Genomic DNA, 20,814 nt, shown 5'->3' on the forward strand with positions numbered 1-20,814 from the left:
TCTCCATCTGTTTCTAGCATCCAGAGAGGATACTTCTAATTTCAGATATTTACTAACCAAATGCTGATATCTAGACTGAGTGTCCCTGAATAAGAGTTGGGAAAAGCACCCTAGTAGGAATACTAGAATCTGCATCTCTTCTATTAGCAGGGCATGGGGGGAGAGAGAGAGAGAAAGCAGGCTGATTTTTCAAGTGGATATTGCCTGTAGGGAGTAAGGACCAACTATATAAAGGGACTTAGGTATTGCAAGCCAGCATGGTAGTGGGGAGACCCCCAAATTAGCCAACAGGAGATGCCAATGAGAGAGGCGGGTCCTAAGCTCCACCCTGCCCCTCTCACAGAGATCGGTACCTAAGTCCAGGCAGCAGGGAGGTGCCTATCTCTGCTTGTGATCCACACCTGGGAACCCTTCTCTTGGAGTCAGATGGCTTATTTCTTGTGAGAACAAGTTAGGTATCTGCCTCACGCCACACAAAATGGCTGAAGGAGGTGCTGCTGCACACCTTGTAACTTTTAGCCTAGTGTTGACAGCACTCATATAGCATGTGGGAGACCAGTTCAATGCCCCACTCCACTTGAGGGGGAGAGAGGACTTGAAAAGGGGTCTCCCACCTCTCAGAGTGCTCTAACCATTGAGATATGGGATATTCTGATGTTGAGCTCCCTCAATCGCTCCTGTTGAAGTTGTTCCTCTTTAGATAAATAATAGTCACTGGAGCAGGGGAACTGGAACATGGGTTTCCCACTTCCCTGGTGGGTGCACTAGCACTAGGCTATAAAGTTATTCTCTCTCTTTCACGCCCCACTCCCCTGATTTTGAATGGGACTCAATCCCATAGGTGGCCTCTGAGCATACCTAGCAGATCAGGCCTCATGGCTAAAGCAGGTGCTCCTCTGCCTATCTTCCCCCACTTTGTGGGTCACACTGTGGCTCAGGTGTGAGGTAAGTGTCCAGATACCTAGTCTGAGGCAGCAGTGTGCACGCCCAGAGGTAGAAACTTAGGTGCCTAGGGAACTTTTAAAGTGAACATTTAGGTGCCTGCAGGGATTCAGTGGATCACAGTGGCTCCTAAACCTGGGGTTTAGGTGCCTAAGCTCTCTTCCTGTGTTAGTGTCTGCTTACAGTGTGAGAGCTGGAATGCACCAAGCCAAAAGTGACTGACCAGTTAAGTTTAGCATGTGTATTTTTCATTTGTTTCTATTTGAACATTTCTTGAGTAAAGGACTAGGATTTATATAGTTCCACTCCTCTCTGGAGCATGAGAAGGTGAAAGCCAGAGAAGGAAAAGGCCTGGCATGTAGGAGAAGGGGAGGAAAAGATTGCTACTAAAACAACCCAGGAGGATACCCCAAAGATCAGATAACTTCTCTGAAGTTTATGGAGAGATTGCAAGAACCTGCTTTAGAGCAGACCTGCAGAGCTAGTCTCAATTCTCCTGTGCACTATGCACTCTGGGCTATATACATAAAGGGACTGTGTGGCAATGCTGAGCATTACAACATCTAACTTTTAGGTGACCTGCTGCCCAGTGCGATCCTTACCCTGGAATCAGGTGTAACACCAACAGACTTTGGTAGTCGGTGGGCAGGCTTGAACCTGGAACCTCAGGAGCTAAATGCATGAGCTAAAAGCTTTAGTAGACTCATTAATCGCTCTCTAAATGGTCTCGGTACCACTACCCAGGAGGTGTGTGGGTTAAACAGGTACTCAAGCTTCTTATAAAATACATGGTGAGTTAGGTACATAAGAAAGGGATTCACAAAAGGCAGCAAGCTGATCTGACAACCCGTAAGCTAACCAGTAGTTAGACGCCTATCTCTGCTGGGGATTCACAGCTGTGACCCCTCTTCTGGATGTAGATGCCTAAGCCAGGTCAGCCCTCTTTCACAAAAAATGAGAGCAAGGGAGAGACGTTACTCCATTATAGCTAGGCTTGACAGGATTCAATTTAGATAATGTTAGTAAATGTTTCTGTCAGCTGACATACTGAAATGATGGAAAAAATATCCATTGGTAACAGCTGGCATGAGTGCAGCCTTCCTCGCACCTTGCACCTGTAGGAATTCAGTATCACCACCCCACTCTTTCCCTCATTAGCTAGGAGCGTGGGGACCATCCCCATTCAGGAGCTAACAGCAGAGTGGCCTCTCCAATGGCAGGGGGCTTGTCCTCTTCCTCCTCACAGTCCTGGCCAGGGATCTCTGCTCTGCCCCACCATGTCTGCAGCCTTCTCTGCATCTTGTGCCTCCAGCCATCAGGTTTCACTGGTTCTAAGGCAGAGCAGGGAGCCCTCTGCAGCCGCACTGCCATGGACTCACTCCCTCATTCACCAGCTGAATGTGCGTGACTGGAGCTGTTCAGCAGCAAGGTGGCCTGCCTAATGGCAGGAGGTTCATCCTCATCCATCATGATCCTGGGAGGACCAGGACACCATCCTGGTGAGGCTGGACATGTGGCCAGGCCAGGATCATTCAGGGTGGGAGGACTAGATGCTTGTGTGGCAAAGTGCTACAGCAGCTGGCAAACAGTGCTGGAGTTGCAGGTCTGACTGATTAACATAGTGTATTGGAGTTTTTGTCATTTTATATCAGTAATGAATCAAAAGAAAAACCCTAGAGGAATACTGCAATGTACACCTTGACCTCAAATTCAAAATGAAAGTTTGGAAAAGGAGAGGATCTTTTGCACTGAAAAGTTTGTAAAACAGAAATCTCTGGAAAGGCAGATCGTATTGCTGAACATTTGAACAACATCTCATATGAAATTGAATTAAAGTCAAGCAAAGGTAGGCGATACTTCAACAGAAGCCTGTTTGGAAGAATGAGACAAAAGAAGGAAGAAACTTCAGATTTTCCACACAATCTGGTACAGGCGTAGTATTTTAACGTGATTCCAATGAATGATGTCTGTGGTTTGAGCTCTGTAATAGTTCTGCTTCACAAGCCTGCACTGGCCCAGAACTTCTTCAGCTGGAAAAAAAATACCTGCCTGAACTTTTCTCTCAGCCCCAAGCTTGCAAAGAAGGATCTTTTGAGGAGTTAGAAATTCTCTTTAAAACCCCAGAGTTTTCTGGACAGCCAGCAATGAACATCATTGTTCTACACTGACAGGAATAAATCATTAATACTATTTGAAAGCCTCTGTTGTTCTTCAGTGGGGATCGTTTTAATTTGATGTGTTGCAAGAGTACAGTCAAATGTGGGAAAATAGTGTTAATCAACAGTGACTCTGTGAGGTACATGCAACGCTTAGTAAAAGACATGAAAGAAATGTATCCGCATATGCTGCACATTCCATGTATTACTCATTGTCACAGTTCCAGGTAACTACACCTGTTTTCCCCCTCAGTTTGTCCAGCAAAGGCATCCACTCTCAGGCTTCCAACTTTCCTGGCCATCACTTCTGGTGGGCGGAGACCCCTATGTCATTCCATTCTGACTGGCGTATGTCCAGGCTGAACAATTCTCTGCCTTCACTGTATTATCCCCAGCAAAGACAGTTTGCCTAAACAGACCTGCCTGCTCTCTCTTCAGAGGTAGTTAACAAGAGTAATTGAGACAGTTGGTCCTTTTAATTCTTCCCTAAGGACTGGGGTCCTCCAGAGATCCTGAGTGTTTTCTTGGATCATGAAGACCATAAATCAGTTTAAAATTAGGCTATTTATCAAAAGAGCCCCTGTCTGTAGGTCCCTGCAGAATCCAGTTTAAACTAGTAAATGTGTACCTCTTCTAAGGGGTGGTTTCAAAGGGCTGATAATGGAGGAAGTACATTAGCATCCCCCTCTCTACTAAAGGAATATATTATGCCAAAACAACCTATACACAATTGCATTTTTAATATAATCTATCCCAAAGATATTAACCATAATTCAATAAAGTTTAACTTAATCCCATAAACTTTGTTCAGGATATTGTGTCACAGGCATCTTTTGCGGGTACCGATTAATCATGCAATCAAAGCTAATACATTCTGCATACTCAACATATCCGTGGAATTGAAAAATGACAACATGCAGAAGCAAGCATTTTTTAAAGTCTTTGCAAGCAACAACATGAGACCAATGGGTTTGCGGGTGCCCCTCATGTTGTGCCATTACGCTGGTTTTCCTGGCTGCAAAATTCATTCATATGCATTGGGACAGCATGACAGATGCTAAGAAGATAATACAGTTACCTCAAAGAAGACAATGAAACTATGCTGGATGGTCGAAGACGCTGGAAACCAGCGAAAACTGTGCTGTAATTTATCTTTCCTTTGTTTATTTTGGGGGGGGGGAAATCAACAGGGCTCTTTGGCAAATGGAGACAAATGCACCATGATACACTGCATTGATACACTGCTTAACAAGTTACGTCTGATGTAGATAATGCCTTAAAAGAAGTGGACCTCAAGTCAATGGGCTCCAAATGGCAACTCCTTTCATCTGCAAGCCTGGCTTTTGCATCAGAATTTCAAAGCAAACTGAAGGCAACCATATCCACAATGTAGTCATTGGAACAGGATCTCTTTTTGCCAACCATTTGTCCAGGCACAGATGTCATGCAATTTAGCGACTATAAAAATATTCTGTGCATTTTTTCCTTGCCTGGCAGAAGAGTTCAAACACGATTTTGACTTGTACATGACATGTGAAGTGCCCTTTGACAGTATAACAGCACTTGAATACTGGAAAACTGAAACCCAATCATTGGATTATGTGCACTTGCACTGCCAGTAACTTCAATGTTTGTGAAAAGATCATTCTGTCTGTTCTGAAAAGTTCAAGACAAACATTGCATGTGCCTCTGAAGACCGCCTTGAGCAGCTCAATGTTTTGTACTACAATAAGGACATAAGTTTAAATCTGGAGAACTTTCAAAATCCAGAACTGTCTGCTGGCTGTAGCAAAAAATAATTTTGCAGTCCAATACCTGTAACATAAGCTGGAGACTTTTGTGTGTGTGTTCAAACCTCCTAACTGTGGGAACTGAAGACTCCGGCCAAAATTCTGTGATTGGGGCCTGTCTACATCTAAAACTTAGGTCAATCTAACTACATCACTTAGGGCTGTGAAAAATTTCACACCCTGTGCAATGTAGTTAGGTTGACCTAACCTTCGCTGTAGATGCAGCTGTGACCTAAGAACCTCTGGATGCCAACTGCCAGAGGGCACAGGGGTACAAGGATCCATGGGTTCACCAAAAGAATGTCATATAAGATCGCTAATGAAAGCTTTTGTCACACTGCTCATCAGTATCACTGCAAACCATATGTACAGATGCTGTGTAAGGAGTTGTGTGTGTCTATATATATATATATATATTAGACACACACACTGAAAATTACATTTTTAAGATCTATATCTAAGGATTGTACACCAGATACGTAAAAAGCAGGTTTTCTTTCAGGCAAGTAATGTTTGTTTATCTGTTTAAAATGTAAATTAAATATTGTATCGTTCACAATGGACATCCATTTACAATCTGAGCCAAATGCTAATGAAGGATTGTGAAATCTTCAAAGAGGAAATTTTACAGGAAGAAGTGAACCAGCAATGGAGAGCTCTGTTTACAACGAAGGACAATGAACTTGGGGGTATAATAAGGGGTATGGAGGTACATCCTCATTCCTTCAATCTGTGAAGATAAGCTGCTAGCAAGCTTGATCTTATGAGAAGGGATCTTAACCAAACTGGTTGAAAATATGGGGGGAAACGACTTGGCGTAAACTATCTTAAAGGAGACAGGAAAATGCCTTGTTAAGTTTGAACTCTAGAAAGCATGTTATGATTTTGTTTGATATGTAACCATTTGTTTCCACTATTCTCTTTATATCACTTGAATTGCTTTTCTCTGATAAACTTATTCTTGTGTTTGCTATCTAAGTGCTGTATGTTAAGCAAAGCAGTGATCCTAAATTGAATCTTACAAGCTGGTATGCATTATTCCTTTAGGAATAGTGGATCTAAGAGTGCTGTGAGTGCTCAGTGAAAGAGGGGCAGAGGACTCCAGAGGAATGCTCAGAGGACTCAGGGGTTGGTGTGTGCCTATTAACGTGTACAGAGAGAGTAAGGCAGTGCTTGTTGCCAGAGGCTGGTGGTTTCAGGGAGGTGATTCACAGCAGGCACAGACAAGACTTCCTCATGCTAAGTGCAGCGGGTAGAAAGGTGTGTCACGACCCTGACTACCCTAGAGAAACACTGCAGCAACTATGTCCATGGAAGATTCTTCCATGGATCTAGCTGTTGCCTCTGGAGAGGTGAATTTACTACAGCAACAAAAAAATCCCTTCTGTTGTAATTGTCTTTGCTACAGAGCTTTACAGCAGGAGCACTGCAGCTGTGCCGCGCTAGTGCTTGTAGTGTAGATATATCTTAGACTTTTGAATCAGGCTATATTATTTTTCCCCTGGACTCTTACTAGAAGGTTGTCTTCTCTTCAGTGGGTATTGGCATCTGGCTACAGGAAGCTAAGAAGTTATATTGGAGTGAGGCCACGTCCACACTACCTGCCGGATCGGCAGGTAGTAATCGATCTATCGGGGATCAATTTATCGTGTCTCGTCTAGACACGATAAATCGATCCTCGAATCGACGCCTGTACTCCACCTCGGCAGGAGGAGTAAGCGGAGTCAACAGGGGAGCCGCGGCAGTCGACTTGCCGCCGTGAGAACGGCCAGGTAAGTCAAACTAAGATACTTCGACTTCAGCTACGTGAACAGCGTAGCTAAAGTTGCGTATCTTAGATCGTTCCCTCCCCTCCCCCCCCAAGTGTAGACCAGCCCTGAGTCTCCTGTCACTTACATTGATTAGCCTATTTTTAATAGAGGCAACAGAAAGGTTTGGAAAAATAGGAGTTTGATTGGGAAAAGCCAGGGGTCTTTACAAGAGTCCAGTTCAGAGGTCAGCCAGTTCAGGACTTTAACTAGATTGAACAGCATGCCTCTTGCCTTTAGAGTGCCATTAGACATTAACTGCTGAAATTAATACTTGAACTAGTGAAGGGTTATGTAAAATGCTATAGTACTTCAAAGAAACACTACTTCTAAAATTAAAGTAGCAGGTTGCCTACTCTCCATCCTTGCTTCTCAACCTGATTCAGGCTGAGCCCTCAATGCCCCAGTTCCCAAACTACACTAGTGGCATGGTAATATCTCATCTTACTGGAACGAACGTAAACCTGGATGTTACAAGAACTCCATGTGACACTACTATGCAGAACTGAGGTTAGTTACCTCTGAATGAATTAGCTTTACCCTATTTGGTTGGCATATAACCCACTAAACTACAGCTGAGATGAAGTTTGTCATTTTGACATGGTTCCATTAAGCAGTCAGCCAAGGAGCTGGAGTCAAAAGAAAAACAGCTAGCCCTATTATAATAGTTGGGCTTTTGATAGCTTTCGGGGGAAAATGCAACACTCTTCCAACAAAATTAGCTGACCAAAGGATCTTCTTAGAGTGAAGGATGGCAATGGCCTTTTTAAAAACATTGGAAAGACGACTGCTTGATGTAAAACTGATACCACTCACGAAATAACTCTGAGACCTCTAGTGCATGCTGGCAACCCCACCCCAAGATGAGGCAGGAGCCTTCTCTACTTTCTCCGATGGAGAACTCTTGATTTTGCCTTATGCAAAAGATATATAAATGGGTGGAAAGAAACAAAGTGGGAGCCATTATGAGGAATCCCCTAGCTACCACCTGAGCTGGAACAAGGGCTGTACCAGGGGAAAGGATTGTGCCCAGACTAGGAAGGCATTCAGTCTGTGAAAGAAACTTATTGAAACATCTTTCAGGATAAGATATTATCTGTACTCAGTTGTATTACTGTATTAGGCTTAGATTTGCATGTTTTATTTTATTTTGCTTGGTAATTCACTTTGTTCTGTCTTACTACTTGGAACCACTTAAATCCTTTCTGTATTTAATATCACTTTTACTTATTAATTAACCCAGAGTATGTATTAATACCGGGGGGGCAAACAGCTGTGCATATCTCTCTATCAGTGTTATAGAGAGTGAACAATTTGTGTTTACCCTGTATCAGTGTTATCCAGGGTAAAACTGATTTATTGGGGTTTTAGGCCCCATTGGGAGTTGGGCATCTGAGTGTTAAAGATAAGAACACTTCTGTTAGCTGCTTTCAGTCAAGTCTGCAGCTTTGGGGCAAGTAATTCAGACCCTGGGTTTGTGTTGGAGCAGACGGGTGTATCTGGCTCAGCAAGACAGGGTGCTGGAGTCCCAAGCTGGCAGGGAAAGGAGGGACAGTAGTAGTCTTGGCACATCAGTTGGCAGCTCCCAAGGGGGTTTCTGTGATTCAACCCGTCACAGATGTGTCCAAGTTGGAAAGAAGGAAAACTTAGATTTATGGTTGATTCTTATCAATTATTTGGTGGTTTCACTTTTGTACCAATTTTACACTACCATGAGAAAAGCAACAGAGGGTCTTGTGGCACCTTTAAGACTAACAGACTCTGTTAGCCTTAAAGGTGCCACAAGACCCTCTGTTGCTTTTTACAGATTCAGACTAACACGGCTATCCCTCTGATACTTGATACCATGAGAAAGTAACTCCTCAGTACATCTGAAACACACTTTGAGAGCTGCAGTGGACTCTTAACATTTCAAGGGCAATATGTCACCCCATACAAGCCCCATTTCAGGACCTCCCCACTAGTTAGCAAACGATTTGAGTACACGCATAAGTGCTTTCCTTAATCAGAGCCATCATGCCTTCTAAAAAGGAATGCACTGTCCAAAATTTCCCTTTCTTAGTGTAATACAGTATCATCTGATTTGATTATCAACAAGTATCAGTTGACTGAGTCTTGAATATTAGTACTCAGATCTTTAACTGGACTCCATTCAATGTGAGTGGAGACAGCAGAGCACTGCCTGCTAGGCAGACAGGCTGCTGCATCTTCTGTCAGTTGAAGCTATCTCAGGGCAAGGCTTCATTCCTGCATAAGTCACTGATTAGGTAGGGAGGAAAGCATGAACTTTTCTAAAAAATTAAGAAAATAGGATTTAAGAGGTACTGAATTGATAGCCTACACACCTTTTTATCCACAGCAAATGTAGCACTGTCTCAGGTTTGTCTGCCAGTATAGCGCACCCTTTACCTAGATTCCTAGAGCAGGGATTCTGAAACCTTTAACATTGCATGGGTCACAATGGGTACGTCTTCACTTACCGGAGGGTCCGGCGGCAGGCAATCGATGTTCTGGGATCGATTTATCGCGTCTGGTTAAGACACGATAAATCGATCCCGGAAGTGCTCGCCGTCGACGCCCGTACTCCAGCTCGCCGAGAGGAGTACGCGGCATCGATGGGGGAGCCTTCCTGCCGCGTCTGGACCCGTGGTAAGTTCGGACTAAGGTACTTCGAATTCAGCTACGTTATTAACGTAGCTGAATTTGCGTACCTTAGTCCGAAGTGGGGGCTTAGTGGGGACCAGGCCTTAGTGTGTCTCAGGGATACTTCTCCTAGTCATGATAGCACAGATCTCTTCTCCCATTATCATAACATGTTTGTGGCAGCCACACAACAGTTGCTTAATGGGAAAAGTAATATAGTGTGTGTGGTTTAAAAAAAAAAAAAAAACACTACAAAGTGAACCAACACCAGCCAGCCTACCAGCAAGTCTTCCACTGACTGGTGATTGTCTGTCTGCTGTTCTAAGTGATCCACTCTAGTTCAATCTTGATCTTTTTGTATAGCTAGAACTGTCAGGTATAGTACAACCTGGGTAATCTATGTACTTAATCAGTACCAAAACTAGTTAAGGTTTTAGCATGCTGTAGTGAAGTATCTTTTCTAAGCATCTGGTAAAATATTCTACAGTGCCTAATCAAAAATCAAGTACAACTGTCAAAACAGAGTACAATTTAGCAAATTAAAACCATGGTTGATAGGTTTTAATGTGCAAAACTTAACTTGCAAAGCGTCTCCCACTTACAGAAAGTTAAAGTTCATCTGTGATAGATGTTACCTGGATATTTGGCAGCTGTTTAGTGGTCTTACTGTGTTACCAGATGATACTTAAAAGATTTTACTGACTCTATGAATGGCTCTAATTCTTATTACTAAGGGCTGGTCCACACTAACCCCCCCCAGTTCGAACTAAGATACGCAACTTCAGCTACGTGAATAAAACGTAGCTGAAGTCGAAGTACCTTAGTTCGAAATACAAGGTACTTACCGCGGGTCCACACGCAGCAGGCAGGCTCCCCCGTCGACTGCACGTACTCCTCTCGCAGAGCAGGAGTACCGGTGTTGATGGCGAGCACTTCCGGGATTGATTTATCGCGTCTAGACAAGATGCAATAAATTGATCCCAGAAGATCGATTGCTTACCGCCGAACCCGGAGGTAAGTATAGACGTACCCAAAGCTTCTGAGCAATCTAGCCCCCTTCAGTTATCTTGAGTCACCTACAATAGTGTAAATTCTCTAATGCAGGGGTCTCAGAACTTTCAACACTAGGCACCATCCTCCATGTTAAATTGTTTCACTATTCCCATCCCCCCCCCCCCCATCTTGTTATATGCAGAAGAAGTTGTCACAATAATCAACTGCAACTACTAATTCTCAAGTTCTGAAGAGTAAACTTATACTCTCCCTTTTAAGAACTCATGAGCTTGTCTTTCTGAGGGGAGATTCCATGAGGTTGACCCGAGTTATCTATCCACAGGTGATAGCAACTATTTTTGATCACCACAGGGAAACCTCGCTTAGAGTTACAAGATGGAAAGTTTTCAAGGTTTCTGCAGCTAAAGCAGATAATCCATCAATGTGCAAAGTTCCTCTTCAATTAGGTGCAGGAACCAGTCTCAGGTCTGTCAGTCTATCCTGCAATGGCACATTCAACACTGATAAAACTGTCTTCTGAATAAAGGGGTTGATAGTCCACCTCTTTATCCTTTGGGTACCAGGCTAGTAGTGCCACTGCTGGGCCTGAGGTTCACTCAGATTCTGACTGAATTTGATAGTTCCTCACCAACTCCTCGGTTCCTTCAAAGTTTGAAACCAGGCTTCAAGTTTCAGGTTCATAAGTTTCTTCTGTGTGTCCAGAAGGCCAATTTACAAGTGTTAGTGAATACTTCTACCTTCTCATGCAGGGAGAGAACACTCCTATTCTGCTCCCAGAGAAGAGTCCAGCTCGTTTAGGTTACCAAAGATGCTTAAAGTGTCACCTTCAATAACTTCATCTCTGGTATCGGCAAAAACAATTACTGGTAATTGAGATTAAAGATAATACTGGCCCCAAAATGCTCAGTCTAAGTAGCCAAACAACATAATGACAGTTGTTTGTTTGTTTGTTTTTTTTGGGGGGGGGGGGGTTAGCAAAGATGGAGCATGTGTTTTATTATACAGGAAAACACAAACTACCTCATGAGTTGCCTCACTTAAATGAGAAAGTTACCAGTAAAAGGAACCTGTCGTCAGAACAATGCAAAAAGTCAATTCACTGGACAGCTTTTAACTAAATTCACTATTTGCAACAGCTTCCTGAAGGTCCAGGTACTGCTTTACAAGTGCTACTAGTAGCTACAGTTCAGTGTAGAAGGTGACATCCTGGCATTAGTTGCGATGAGTTGGAGCTCTCTGATCAGACTGCTGTTCTCACCTGTCATTGCCATGATAGCAGCTGTAAAGTTTACAATAAACCATTCTCCTTGAATGTGGTGGAAAGCTTCAACTACTTCTTGGTACAGCTTTTCAAGAGAGGAAGTCTCCAACAAAACAGTCAAATGTACCAGTACTGCAAAGACTGAAAGCTGTGCAGCACCAGACAGTGATTAAATCTTCAAACTGAATTCTTTAGTCAATTTTCCGAAGCTTTGAAAGCAATTGCCCAGATTTAGGCAACCACATCACCAATACAGTGCAATATATTAATAACATACAGTTTTCTATGTGGTAATCACTGTAGGCACTATAGCTTATGAAGCCATGTTTGTTGCACAGGAAAATGTAACTTTCTGCAATATGTGCCTCATGCCAAAGGGATGTGTGTGACACTTAGTTTAAATCAACACTTGCTGACTTCTGTCAAGGCCTCAAATTTATCTTTCAGTGAGTTACTGGACTTTTAAATGCTGTAACAATTTTAAAGGCTTCATGTTCTGAGAACTTCAGGACAGTGTGTGCTGTAATTATGAATTAGTGTACTTTGTGTTCTGAAGTTCTGTCTCAAAGTATGAAGACTTTAAAGTTGCTGGGTCAACATAAAGCAGGTTGTAGGGTTTTTTTGTTTTTTCTTTTTTCCCCCGGCGTTCTTCTTAGCAATCATTAAGACAAGAAGCAACGGGCTTAAATTGCAGCCAGAGAGATTTAGGTTGGACATTAGGAAAAACTTCCTAACTGGCGGGGTGGGTTAAGCACTGGAATAAACTGCCTAAGGAGGTTGTGGAGTCTCCATCATTGGAGATATTTAAGAGCAGGTTAGACAAACACTTGTCAGGAATGGTCTAGATAATACTTAGTCCTGCCACGAGTGCAGGGAACTAGACTAGATGACCTCTCAAGATCCCTTCCAGTTCTATGATTAGAATAATTAGCTGAACTTCATGAAACTATCTTTAATTTGCTTGTTAGCCAGAATTTACCTATACAGATTAAATACAGATGCAACAGTAAAGTGAGGTTCAGTGTCCTTGGGTCTCAATTACAGCTAACAGGCTGTCTGCATGCACAGCTTAGATGCAGCAGAATGCAAGAAGTTTAATAGGACCTGTACTGTTTTCGTTTGTTTTGTGTTTAAGGAGTAAATTCAGGCACACAAAGTATAGGTTATAATACTGTTGGGAACAGAGGCTTGAGCAGTCTCCTACTCACTCATCCTGCACTATACTAAATTGCTAATTGGAGTTCTCAGATTATAGAAATATTGTGGCTTTAAAGGACATCACTAAGAGCTAGTCTACACTAGAATCGCTACTGCAGCGCAGTTGTACTGATGTAGCTGTAGTGCTGCTAGTGCAGACGCTTTATGCCAACGGGAGAAAACTCTCTCCTCATCAGAATTATTCCACCTACCCAAGCAGCAGTAGCTATGTCAGCGGGAGAAGCGCTGTCCACACTGATTAAGTCTACGTAAGTTACGTTGCTCGGAGGGGTGGCTTTTTCACTCCCCTGAGCAACTTAAGTTATACCAAAATACGTGCTCATGTGTTCAAGCCCTAAGGGTTTATCCTTTAAACTAAGTAACACTTTTTGCAAAAAAGTTATTTAGTATCTTGCCACCTCTGAGGTCCCTTTGCCCCAAGCCACTGCATGATCTCAGAAGTGGTGACCCATAATGTAGGGATTCCTGATGCAAGTTCCGACACCCTAGTTGAACAAGGTACTTAATCAGGTGCTTATCTTTAGGTATGAGTAGTTCCACTGATTACAGTGGGATTATCCATGTGTTTAAAGACAGGCACATGATTAAGTACCTTGTTTAATTGGGGCTTAGGATACAGCTCTTTTTCCCTCCAACTATTCTGAACCTCCATTTCCAGAACTGTGCCAATAGGGCAGAAACAGGAAGGAAGGCTGTCTAAAGGTGACCTTTAATCTTTCATTACATGGGAATTTTCAATTTTGGGGGCAAACCTGACAAATTAAAGATGACCAGATTTAAGTGTCAACCATTTAACACTTCTAAGAAGGCATCTACTAGAAAGCTGTGAACATGTTAAATGTGACATCAGTTTGTTTTAAAAATACAGAAGCTAGTTTAGTTAAACTGAAGGTGTAACTGCACAGCAAAGAAAATAATTGATATGAGCTTTCCTATTAAAGAAACTATCCAGGGCCCTGGAAAAACTGCTCCAGACAAATTTCAGTCTACTGAAACTTGTGTAGATACTGCTAAAGAGGGTAAAACATTTCCTTGCCAAAAGACTGGGAGAGACTTAGTGTTTTTAGTCTGCCTTGGATTCATAATTTTGCTTAATCTTAACTATAATAATGAGCTTCTTTAGCATAGCTGTCTGTTCTTTCTTAGGTTAGTTTAGTCTTGGGAGTGCTTGAGTGACCCAAGGACTCCAGTTCTCAAATTGCTACTTATAATTCTCCAGCTATTAATTAGGAGTGCACAGCTCTCACTATTTCAGTAGCAACTAATAAAAAGTGGCTCCTGATCAACAGTATAGTACAGGCACTAGATTTGTAATCTCAGAATTGCATATTACCTTCATAAAGAGCCCCATTTTGTTCTTGTTCCACAGCCTTCAGGAACAATTCTCTTGCCTGTACAAATTACACAGAACATTTAAAAAAATTGTTACAAGCATCCACGTAAATCCAGTTACCAGAATTTTCATCCAAGTTGACAACTCTATACTATGAGGTGGTAAGGAGAACAGTAAAAGCACAATTGCATATAATAACACGGAGGTGACGTTCAGGTTCTACTAACAATAACTGAATTTCTGAGCCAACGCAGAGCCTGATCCTAAATCTTGCTTACACCAGTTTTAATTAAATCAGGGCATTAAGCCCTTATAAATAAGGAATTGCATAACTTCTAGCACCACTATAACCATGGTTGATATAGCAATCACATTAGAAACCTATGAAAATAGGTTTATAAACTAATAATTCCTTTTTGTTTTAAAAGGAGTCTAACTGTGCCATATTTAACTTACCATTCAAATGATAGCTTATCTCAGGAATGAGCAAGCTTTCTGAAGTTTTATTGCTTTGCAAAGAAGGATTGATCATTTGTTCATGTCACCAAAATTGGCACGGGAGTGACGATCTTCAACTTATTTAAAGTATCACACTTTTGCCTAGACACACGTTGGCTCTAACTCTTTTTTTTTTTTTTTTAAAAACAAAACTAAGTCCAGGCCAATTCTGGAAGTGTCGTGCAAAGCACTTGTGAAAGCAAAGCTCAGGGAGTGAGACAGAAAGCATCTGGCTGATATTAGAGTCAAATCCACAGAGTTGACCTACAGGAGCAAAAGCACATCAATTGCAAATCCAGTCTGCAACAATAAAGAACAGTGGGACCTGCAAAAGAGTACTAAGTGATCCAAAAAGTCAAGAGTATTGTGGGGGCCATACTGCTACACTATGCTTGGAAAGAACTTTCACAAATGCAGGTGACTAGCCAGAGCAAAAATGGAAATGTGTGCAAGAAGTCAGGAGAGACAGGGGAAGGAAGGCAGGAGGGCTCTTATTTCCTTTTCTTTAACAGGGAGAGAAAATGCCAGCTGAACTTAACCAGAACACATTAGTGATAGACCTAGTTCAGAAGCTCTTTAGCTTTCTTAGTGTTTGTACATATCCATTACAAGAAGATAGGATTGACAAACTTCATGTCATTTTACCTCTGACTTCGTTCAACTGGAACTCACCTATATAACACCCACTGTTACAGGAGGTAGGCCACTATCACTTCACAATACATATATTTGGTGAAGGAGGCAAAGCCACGCATGAGAAGGAGGAAGAAAAGGGGATAGGATTTTGAGGGAAGGCGGCAAAAGGTAAGGAACACAGGGCTAGATTCACAAAGGGACTTATGTGCTCAACTTCAACAGTTTGGCACCACTGGCATTCACAAAACCCCTGCTCAGCTACCACCTAACCCTGTAAGTGACTAAACTGGCCCTACATTTGGTAGTAAAAGTCCTCTGGGCGCCTCAGTTTCTGCCTCTGTGCACGCATACTGCTGTCTCACTAAGCATATGGACACCTAAACCCCAGCAAAATCCACAAAGCAGGGGAATATAGGAGTTCTTCTGTCTTTCTCATCTGCAGGGCCCAATCCAATAGGCTGAACTTGGAATTCACCTACCAGATTTGGGCCCATTCAAAATCTGGCCAGAGAGGAGGTGGTAGCAATAGTGCCCACCTTATAGCTTTAGTGGTTAAAGCACTCACCCAGGATGTGGGAGACCTGGTTTCAATTCTCCCCTCAGGCTGAAGGGAGAAAATGCCCTCAGTCTCTCCTGATAAAGCTGTTGCACTTTGTATAACTAGTCATTGGAGCAAAGGTACTAGAACCTGGGTCTCCCTCCTTCCAGGTGAGACCCCAAACCACCAAACTATAGTCACTCATTCATTCTCTCTCTTTTATATTTATATATGCAGGAGAGGCTTCACAGCAGAGAATCCCAAACAGGAAACAGCACATTCCTGCAGCCCAGACTTAAGACCCTGACTCCTTAGAAGGAGTGAGGCTTAAGACACACCCTGACCTTGGCATCTCCCAATGGTTAGCTGAGGCAGCGCCTCACTCAATGTGCTGACTTTTGGAAATCCCATTCTTAGCATATAACTACACTTACCGCAGAGTACAGACACCACACACCCAGCTAGCATGAGTATAAATAGCACTGTAGACTGAGTACAGTTTGTGAGGAGAATGCCCTTCACACCTGAACCCCATCCCCTCCCCGGGTATGTAACCTATGAGAGCTCTACACACCTGAGTAGTGCCTCCCACAGCTACAATGCTATTTTTAGCAGTGTAGTGTCCCACTGCCAGAGGCTTTCCCTACTGCACTGAAAGACTCCAATAGCTTCCCCTCTGCCACAGGGCTTCACTGAAGCATATAGCTCATACCACAGTTCCAAGTGTGGATGCAGCCTGCCTTTCGCTGTAGCAAGTAGCTACACGTGAAGTGCTTGTACTCTACGTAGTCTTAGGTACCTATCTCCCCTATGCACTCCCCTAGGGAGCTTGACCACCTAACTCAGAGTTTGTGAATCCCAAATTTCTAGGCTCCTAAAACTTAGGCACCACACCATGCCTTTGTGAATCTAGCATACAGAGAGGAAGTTATCTGCCTGATCTTTTTCAGGTTTAACCAGAAACTAAACATTCAATGTTAAAAGCTAATGGAATGCTAACAAAGACAGCCCATTAGTAAAACAAGTGATCTTTTTCCTACCTTCTCCTCTTTTGCTAGCTCCTGCTTTCCTTTGGTATCTACAGCCTTTACTCCAGGGCCTCTTGCACGTGGCACAGTTTCCAAACCACCAGAACTCATGCCTGGGGCAAGTTCAAAAATCCACTGAGCTCGAAACATCTGGAGCTCTGCCTAAAAATTCAGAAACATTAACTCCTAATAGGCTCTGATTTAGCATCTTCTGGGCAGACAGTACATCTCCTGTACAAGAGATTACATAGTCTCTACAGGTTCAATCTACAAATAAGAACTTTGAATATACGTTACACATACAATACTAGCTATACAAGGGTAAATATAGGGACTTTATTTAGCAAACTCTGGTTCAGATTAGAATTGGCATTTCCTCTAGCTTCACTTACAGTGGAATTACCAGAAAAATCACACAAGGAAATGCTATGGCTTATGGACAATTTAGTTCCAACAATGCAATTACTTCTGTTTGGATGATTCAGTATGCAGAAGAAAATTTGAGTTGTTGCAAGAAGTGATTATGATATAGTTAATACTGGCCTAAATTCATAGAAATAATCTCACTGTTGTCTTTCTGAATATGTTAGAATAAGTCTACTTGCTCATTCATATATAATTTAAGAAAATGTCAGCTCAATGTTTTAAATTTCAATTTTATATAGCAAAATTGGTTTATTACACTTGTGAATATATTATCGTAAACTAGCTTTGATTACAATTAGGGCTGTCGATTAATCGCAGTTAACCCATGTGATTAACTCAAAAAATTAATCGTGATTAATCGCACTGTTAAACAATAGAATACCAACTGAAATTTATTAAATATTTTTGGATGTTTTTCTACATTTTCAAATATATTGATTTCTATTACAACACAGAATACAAAGTGACATGCTTACTTTATATTTTTGATTACAAATATTTGCTCTGTAAAAATGATAAATAGTATTTTTGAATTCATCTCATACAAGTACTGTAGTGCAATCTCTATCGTGAAGGTGTAACTTACAAATGTAGCCCCTTTTTACTTTTGGTTACATAACTGCACTCAAAAACAAAACAATGTAAAACTTTAGAGCCTATGAGTCCACTCAGTCCTACCTCTTGTTCAGCCAATCACGAAGACAACCAAGTTTGTTTACATTTATGGGAGATACTACTGCCTGCTTATTTACAATATCACCTGAAAGGGAGAACAGGAGTTCATATGGCACTTATTTGTAGCCGGCGTTGCAAGGTATTTACGTGCCAGATATGCTAAACATTCTTATGCCGCTTCATGCTTCAGCCACCATTCCGGAGGACATGCTTCCATACTGATGTTCATTTAAAAAAAAAAAAAAAAAAAAAAAAAAAAAGTGCATTCATTAAGTTTGTGACTGAACTTCTTGGGGGACAAATGTACGTCCCCTGCTCTGTTTTAACCGCATTCTGCTATATGTTTCATGTTATAGCAGTCTTGGATGATGACCCAGCACATGTTGTTTGATTTACAAACACTGTCATTGCAGATTTGACAAAATGCAAAGAAGATACCAATTTGAGACATCTAAAAATAGCTACAGCACTCGACCCAAGGTTTAAGAATCTGAAGTGCCTTCCAAAATCTGAGAGGGATGAGGTGTGGAGCATACTTTCAGAAGTCTTAAAAGTACAGCACTCAGATGCAGAAACTACAGAACCTGAACCACCAAAAAGGAAAATCAACCTTCTGCTGGTGGCATGTGACTCAGATGATGAAAATGAATATGCATTGGTCCACTCTGCTTTGGATCATTATCGAGTAGAACCCATCATCAGCATGGATGCATATCCTCTGGAATGGTGGCTGAAGAATGAAGGGACATATGTATCTTCAGCGCATCTGGCAAGTAAATCTCTTGCGACGCCTATGCGAACGCTTGTTCTCGCTTTCAGGTGACATTTTAAACAAGAAGTAGGCAGCATTATCTCCTGCAAATGTAACCAAACTTGTTTGTCTGAGCAACTGGCTGAAGTAGGACTGAGTGGACTTCTAGGCTCTAAAGTTTTACATTTTTATTTTTGAATGAAGTTATTTTTTGTACATAATTCGACATTTGCAAATTCCATTTTCATAGAGATTGCACTACAGCATTTATATTAGGTGAATTGAAAATACAATTTCTTTTGTTGTTTACAGTGCAAATACTTGTAATCAAAAATGAATATAAAGTGAGCACTGAACATTTTGTATTCTGTGTTGTAATTGAAATCAATATACTTGAAAATGTAGAAAACATCAAAATTAATATATGGTATTGTTTAACTGTGCAATGAATTTTTTTAATCGCTTGACAGCCCTAAATAGAATCAAGGTTATAACTTGAATTTGTAGGGGTTGGTTGTTTTGTTTTGTTTTTAAATGGGGAGGGTAATGTGGTATAAAACAAAGGTGAAGTCACCATATGACACTTCCCTCATTGAAGTTTGCCTTCAGTGTATATTTGAAAGTATATTTTAACCTTAATGCCAAGGTTTTTTTTTTTTTTTTTGTATTAATATGTGGAAACAAGTACCATAGGAAAAAGTATCATATCACAGAATGTGCTTTTACTTATGGGATGGCTTAAACTGCACCATATCAGCTTTCTACTACGGAAGAAAATGCCAACTGAACTTCATTTCAAAATTAACATAACTTTAGACATACCTGAAGATTTGCTTCACCAGGCCTTTCATTGTCATCAGCTCTTATCAGATCAGAGTGACAATCTTCTTCAGCTTCTGCCTAATAGAGAACAGTTAGACATGAATATGCAGTCTGTATACACATTACTCTGTGTGCGAACTGCACAAACTCATTACAAAAAAACATGTTCCCCCTCAAAATAATGTCCCTGTTGACATCAACTTAATATTTGGCTAAATTAAGTTTAGTGGCATTACCTGTTGAAACTGATAATGAAATAAGCATTTTGCATTTCACTTAAACTGGGTAATGCAGAGTCTAGCTAGATGTCATTTGCCATTTTACATGCATCAGTGCATTGCTGCAATGTTTGGATTGAAAACATTGTAGGGGAACTTAACTCCATAAAAAGAGGACTTTGAAATTTTACTCATAAAAACATTTTAGACAATTGACTGCACCTTTTACTGCCTTCTCCCAGGTAAAATCAAGAGTTCAATGTAATGGTGCCACTTCTTCTTTAAACTTTTGTTGCTGAAAGGTGTGTTACAGAAGCAGTTTCTATATTAAAGGGGATTTTCAGCCACAATGTCTTTGCTGCATATAACTGGTACATCATTCAGCAGTGAAGTGATTAATAATATTAACTCTGAAGCTTAATCAATGCAGTTAGTACATATCTCTTGGGGCTATTCCAGTTTGGGCTGCAAATGAACACCACAGTGCACCAGTTTGCACTTTGAAGCAACCATCCCAAACAGAAAAAGCTAGAACTAAATACAGCTCTGATGTTGCTCTACTGATTTCAATGGAACTAGGCCTACTTATACTGAAATCTGGCCCTTTAACGTTTGAGAAAGTTTGTAGAATTCTTCAGCACTTGGATGGAAGACTTAAGCAGATTTCAAACACGATGTAGTTATAAAACACTGACACCAATATGTACTTCAAAACTATAGTAAATATTCCAATATAATATATGGTCACACTAACAGCAACATACTTTAAGACTTATTGCAGCAAGCAAAATGTTCACTAAAGGAATTCTGCTAGTCCCGAAGATACATATCAGTCACACATTTTCTGTGGTCACTAAGCAGGTTAAATTAGTTTTACTCTAAGATAGTACTAGCAGCAATGCTGGAGGTATTGTGATGCCATAACTACAGTAGAACCTCAGTTACGAACACCTTGGACATGGAGGTTGTTCGTAACTCTGAACAAAACGTTACAGGTCTTTCAAAAGTTTACAACTGAACATTGTCAATACAGCTTTGAAACTTTACTACACAGAAG

General features: G+C 41.4%; 1 protein-coding gene across 3 annotated transcripts in view; it reads right to left on the minus strand.

Moving 5' to 3' along the window:
• Positions 1-20,814, minus strand: part of FBXO9 (F-box protein 9) — a 43,725-nt gene that overhangs the window by 16,234 nt on the left and 6,677 nt on the right. The window contains exons 2-4 of one of the 3 annotated variants that reach the window (XM_034766336.1): positions 19,540-19,613; positions 16,878-17,027; positions 14,166-14,223 (exon numbers count right to left, since the gene is read on the minus strand). In XM_034766336.1, coding sequence (XP_034622227.1) covers positions 14,166-14,223; positions 16,878-17,015 — 196 coding nt within the window. In that variant the 5' untranslated portion in view covers positions 17,016-17,027; positions 19,540-19,613. Of the gene's footprint in view, positions 1-14,165; positions 14,224-16,877; positions 17,028-19,539; positions 19,618-20,814 lie in introns of all 3 variants that reach the window. The other 2 variants (XM_034766335.1, XM_034766337.1) reach the window with 2 other exon arrangements.

This window comes from Trachemys scripta, chromosome 3, assembly GCF_013100865.1.
Source record: "Trachemys scripta elegans isolate TJP31775 chromosome 3, CAS_Tse_1.0, whole genome shotgun sequence".
Classification (NCBI taxonomy): domain Eukaryota; kingdom Metazoa; phylum Chordata; order Testudines; family Emydidae; genus Trachemys; species Trachemys scripta.